Source organism: Calypte anna, chromosome 1, assembly GCF_003957555.1.
Source record: "Calypte anna isolate BGI_N300 chromosome 1, bCalAnn1_v1.p, whole genome shotgun sequence".
In the NCBI taxonomy this organism is placed as follows: domain Eukaryota; kingdom Metazoa; phylum Chordata; class Aves; order Apodiformes; family Trochilidae; genus Calypte; species Calypte anna.
The window spans coordinates 127243047-127249046 of record NC_044244.1 but is presented as its reverse complement, the minus strand read 5'-3'; the positions used below and the strand labels follow the sequence as shown (position 1 = coordinate 127249046).

The window sequence follows — 6000 nt, the reverse complement described above, 5'->3', positions numbered from 1 at the left end:
TATTAGGGTTTCTGCTACTGTTGCTTATTTTACTTATGTCCTTATTTCAGACATATGGAGATCTTCCATAATAGCAAAATACACTAAGGCTTAAACTGAGGACAGGCAGAGCTTTAAGTAAAATAGACCATTTAAACTCTCAGTTGAGAACACAGCCTCCAGAGTTTAAAAGTACGTATATACCATAGGATGACCTTGCAAATATTAACATTGAATTCACTCAGAGAAAAAGCTGTATACACTGCACCGTTTCAATGCACTTTAAACACAGAAATACAAAAACATAATAAACACAGTTCTCATTATCTCACAGGTGTTTAGTTGGATGCAATCTTCAGTTTGTAGAATAGTGGTGGAACTGAAGTGATACTTGCTCTATGTTTCATTCTGGCCTTAGTGCAAATGAGATTCATCATGGTTAATCTACAGAGAATTTGACACAGATCATACAGGATGGCAACTTCCTCTAGAAAACTGGGCTCATTGTTCCTTCAGATGTGTCTTTTCCTAGCTTGCATTTGGGAGATCAGTTTTTCTTTCAGTAATTTGTATAATCATCTGAAACAGTCTAATATTTCTCTGGGGCTGGCTTGTAGTGATGTGGATGATGTTGCTTCAGATGAGGTCCTAATCAAAAAAAAAGGAGAATATGCATATATCAAATCCCGAATATGTAACACCATCATTTATCTGTACTAAAAGGTCTAAATGAGGCCTTCATATTGCAATCCTTCAGCTTCTAAATGAACTGCCTGTTCCAACAACTATATGCATGTTCAGTCCAGGCAACTTTAGCAACTGTGGAAAGGACAAAAGGTTTCAAACTGATGAATCTTGGACTAAGTAGTTCTATTGTTTTGCTGAACTTCACAACATTGAGCTGTATTTTTCCAAAAGTTATAAGATGCTGGAAGTGGTCATTAAGAGGTGTGCACTGCATAACATATGATCAGGTTTTAGGCTGAATGCATCCAGAAAAATCTGATCTTGAAAGCCAAGCAATCCCAGGCCTAGGTAAAACTTGGAAGACAGACAATCCTCAAATCCAAAGTGCTATAGGTGTAAGTTGAAGAACTCTGGTGGAATGAGTGACAAATGTTTTAGCACAACTGAGCTACAGATAGACTGCATTTGCTTCCACCATTGCTGATGGGCAGCTAGGGGACAAAAACCTGTCGGAGAGGGTGAGGGAAAACTAATACAACCAATATGGTTGATAAACAAGCTTCCCCTTTATTGCGCAGAAACTTTTACTTATATAGTGTTTCTGTGACCATGCCCCTGCCACCACACACCAACATAACGTATTATTGGCCACCCGTATTATTACCTGTAGCACAGGCCGATGTAATTGGCCCCTCAAACATGGGGTTGGGCATGGCAAAGGGGTCACACCCCCTACCTTTTCGGGAGCACTCGGGAGCATTCTACAACGTTCTACAACAAAACACCAGTATTTTCACATATCTTAAATTCATGGAATGCGACTGTAATCAATACACTAAGAGTTGGGAAAACTGCTAATGTGTGTAGGACCAAAGTTCTGTAACGTATAACCACATGTCAAAATGAGATACTACTTACTGTGGGGTGAAAAAGGAGGAAGATCAGGTGTTCTGAATGATTTTATTGTAGCGGGCCCTTCCCCACCGGTTGTCAGCACTTGAACTTCCAAGCGGTACAGCATCGAAGGTCTCAGATTGGGCACAGTAAGTACATAATGATCCTAAAAAAAAAAATAAATCACATTCATTCTCAGAGCATCTGAAAATAAAACATAGCTGATCTAGTCACACAAAGGAGTACTTTAAAGAGCTTCTGTCACTCTCAAAACCCACAACTTCTTTTCCTAGAGTTCTGTTAAAAGGCTTTGATGTGTGCTTCACTTTGTTGAGAGGATTTATTTTGTATTTTTTGCTTGCCATTGGCTTTGAGCATACTTTTTTACCATAATATTGTAGTTTCATGGTCCAAATTTTTCCTTCATCTTGAAAATGGATTATGTGCTCATTAGTAACAAAAAAGAAAAAAATGTTCATGGTATAAGTGTCTTTTTATTTTTGATCTGTCTGTGTATTCCACTAATGGGTAAATTGATGATAAAAATTCACAGGTCTGGTCCCCTGCTGCAGCTAGTGAAAGTAAGTGTGGCTACAGAGATTTCAGCATTTGCCCCAATTATACCATGAGAATCTGCCTTCTGTTCTTAATCCTATTTTTGGCATGATGGCCTATGTTTCCAATGCTCGATACCTTTGTGTAGTCGCTTACACTTCTGTAAAATAATGTCAGAGTCAGTTTATAAATACTCCCAAATGTGAATGCATCTGAGTAAAGACTGAAGGGCACGAAGAAATTGTAAGTCCTGATTCATCTTATTCCAATCTGAAAAGGCCCTGTCCCAGGAAGGGGACAGAAGGGCTGTGACAGCGGACAATGTGGGCACAGATTGCTCCTTCAAACAGCCAGTATGGGCTGGCCAGAACATTGCAGGGCATGTTTCTCTGGCTGGCACCTATGAGGGCTCTGGGAACAACTGATAATTTGCTGTTTACTGCCAGAGCAGACAGCAAAGGGGAAAAGAGAAAGAACACAAAAAGGAGGGGAGGGGAGGGCAGGAGTGTAATGTGTACTTTTACTGCCAAATTAATGTGTATTCTGAGATGAGGCTGCTTTTAACAGACCTTGCTGAGCTGTTCCACCTTCTGTAATGTACTGAATAGGTTGGAGAGAGAGGAGTGCATATATCTCAACATTCACTCTACTTATTTAGGTGCTTCTCTGGCAGCTGGGATCTGTGGATTTCACCCCCTGCTCTGTAAATACTAGATTTTTATCATATATCTTCACCATAAAATACCCTTCTGAGATGTAGGAGATACAGTTTTATCTCAAACCAGTTATCCTAACCAACTGCCATAAATAGTGAGATACATTCAGTGACAGATAATAAAATAAAAGGAATCTTCAGGCTCTACAGTTTCCTCTACAGAGGAAAACAATGACAAAAAATAAAGCATAACACAATGCACAGTACAGTTCAAATACAACTTTATATGTATTCTGGACCTAACTGAACCAAAAGCTTAAAAAAATGGAAGGAAATTCTGAATAAAATACACATCTGTTCCTAAAAGAAAAGATGAAAACTGAAGTGAAAAGTACCATCTCTTGATCTGCTCCAGACTGTGGCTTGAGCTTTGAATGAACTGGTGCACATCACAACAGTCTGTACTAAGCTGTAACAAGACAGCTTTGCATACCACATGGTAGCTTGCCACATAGTTTTAGAGCATCAGCCGTCAACTGTGTTGCTCTCCCCCCAGGACAACAGGATTTGAAACATGGGTGCCCTAGCCTTACTGCAATCTGCTAGGAATTAGGAAAGAATTGTGAGAACTTTGTCTTGGATTTGGGGAAAACTCATTGAATCTAAGATGCTTCCAACAAAACATTTTACTCAATCCTTGATGAAACAAATGTTGTGAAAAGCCAGCTCTTCTCTAGACACAATTGCCTTGATCCACTTCCCTGAAGTGAATGGAAAGACTCCCAGTGCTGTTAGCTGAGTTTGTATCAAGTCCAGCTGCTTAAACCCTTGTACTGACTTTGGTGGATCTGTCAACAGAGTCAAAGTGAAGTGCTCCTCACCTGCCTCTGCCAGAAGAAGAACTGAAACAGCAAAAACTATGTTAAACCAAACAGGGGGAGGAATCCGAACTGATAATTCTCCCACTTTCCCCTAACAATAAAATCTAGTTCTCCTTTATATTATTTGTCGGTCAGACAATGGTAATGTAATGACAGAGGGAGAAATTATTTTTATTTTTCTCAGAGCAATGAATGACTCAAGAGAGTACAAAATTCTATTAAATCCATTGATTTGGGCACCAAATAATTAGTAAAACTATAGTAACCATCAAGCTGAACAACCTGATCATCAAGGGAAAATAAAAGCCATTGCCACATGGATAATCTTTTCCTCCCTTCAGGCATTTCTCAAGACAATGGCTGCTAATTTGACAATTGTGAGCATTAAAATTTTTGATGTGTCATCAAAAAGAGTTGCCATGCTTTGTTCCTCCAGCAAGGAGGAAAAATTAAGCACTTTCTGCTCCAACTTGCCTGCAGAGCCAGAGAAAGCTGTGTGACATCTGCATCACCATTAACATTCAAAACAGGCCACGTACAAACACATTTATGAAGCTGTTAGCAAAGGAAAGTAACAAAGAACTTACTGCTGGCAATATCTGTGACTGTGAAATGATGCTGTTGGGTAAGCTGTTCTGCCGGCTTTCTGTGGTTACTTCTGCCCAAGTGACTTGAAATCCTGTCATGGGCTGGTGAAGGTCTGCCTTAGATATCTTCCAGGAAAAATGACCAGTGATGTTACCTTCCTGGACAATGAAAGACGCAGATAGGTTCTCGGGTTTTGCCAACACTTTGGGTAGAACTGGCACTATAAATTTGGAAAGCAGAAAGATAAGCTAAACTTCGAAAGACAATGTTTAATAACATTCATTTAGTTGCAAAAAACAAGGTCAGACAGAGATCTCTGTCTGGTTTTACCCAAGATCCTGTTAGCTTTCTGACACTGCATTTCCATTGTTAACCAAAGCATCCCTGATAGATTTCATTGGCATTTTGGGCCAAATTTAAACTTCAAATGAAATCCTGACAGCTTCAGGCAACAGAAAGAAAAGCTTAAAGTATTGTTCACAGTCTGCTCCTCTATATGTGAGAATAACTGAGTTCTGTTTTTTAATTCTGGGACCACAAAACCCAAAGGATCTCACAGAACTCTAAGATGCTGGCAGAAAGTGAAATTCATGCTCTGAAACCATAGAAAAAATAGAGGCACTCTGAGTAGGGGAAAAAAATGCTTGAGTTGCAGTTCCCCAGGAATAAGGTCATAATGCTGAAAATGGTCAGGAAGGAGGTGGTGAGGAAGTGGTGATGGTGGCCAACAGGACTCTGGTGACCCTCAAAGCATGTCAGTACCCTTGGGGTCAGTGGGTAGTCAAAGTGAGAGAGCTACCTTCTAGCTGAAATTAGAGGTTCCCAGAGTTGGTTGTGCAAAGCAGAGGCTGACCTGACCCTGTGCTGGCAACAGCACCAATTCAAGCAAGCAGCTGGACTGCCTTAGGACCCAGAAGTCATAAAATCATAGAACTAATCTGACTGGAAAAGATGTTTAAGATCATCAAGTCCAACCAGTAAATTAACACTGCCAAGTCCACTATTAAACCCTGTGCTCCAGACCCTTCACCAGCTTTGTTGCTCTTCTTTGGACACACTCCAGCACCTCAGTATCTTTCTTGTAGTGAGAGGCCCAAAACAGAACACAGGATTTGAGGTGAGGCCTCACCAGCGCCAATTACAGAGACATGATCACTTCCCTTCTCCTCCCAGCCACACTCTTCCTGATACAAGCCAGGATGCGTATTGGCCTTCTTGGCCACCTGGGCACATTGCTGCCTTATATTAAGCCAGGTGTCAACCAGCACCCCCAAATACTTTTCTGCTGGGCAGCTTACCAGCCACTCTTCTTCAAGACTTCACTATTGTATGGGGTCCTTACCAACCAACATCTCCATGATTCTGCAATTACCCTCTAACTGTACCTACCATCATGGCAGCACTGTAAAAGCTATGAGTGTCTTCCTATTTGATATTTGAAAGTGGAATTAATCTAAATAAAACTGAAAAAGCAGCTTGCATCAGTAGCAAAACATTCAGAAGGTGGATTGTGCCAGCATAACTATGATTACAGTTATTATCTATCATTATAATAAATATAACAGTTAAAGTGTTCTTACTTACAAAAATAAAAACTGTGTAATAAAAAATGTCATCAAATGTTTACAAATGGTCCACTAAAATTATCACTTCATTGACAAAACAGTAATGTGGTAGCCAAAATCTGTATCGCTCTGTATTTTACTTGATTTTTCACAAAAGCATTAATCACATTTTTATTAGTTCTGAATCTTTCATTTG

The 6000-nt window shown here is 39.9% G+C and overlaps 1 protein-coding gene across 2 annotated transcripts in view; it reads right to left on the bottom strand.

Moving 5' to 3' along the window:
* Positions 1 to 200: 200 nt before the first annotated feature.
* The window catches only part of ANOS1 (anosmin 1), a 123919-nt gene continuing 118119 nt past the window's right edge, over positions 201 to 6000 (bottom strand). The window contains exons 13-15 of one of the 2 annotated variants that reach the window (XM_030456553.1): positions 4239 to 4459; positions 1585 to 1726; positions 201 to 627 (exon numbers count right to left, since the gene is read on the bottom strand). In XM_030456553.1, the coding sequence (XP_030312413.1) occupies positions 569 to 627; positions 1585 to 1726; positions 4239 to 4459 (422 nt within the window). In that variant the 3' untranslated portion in view covers positions 201 to 568. The remainder of the gene's footprint in view (positions 628 to 1584; positions 1727 to 4238; positions 4460 to 6000) is intronic. The other variant, XM_030456545.1, reaches the window with a different exon arrangement.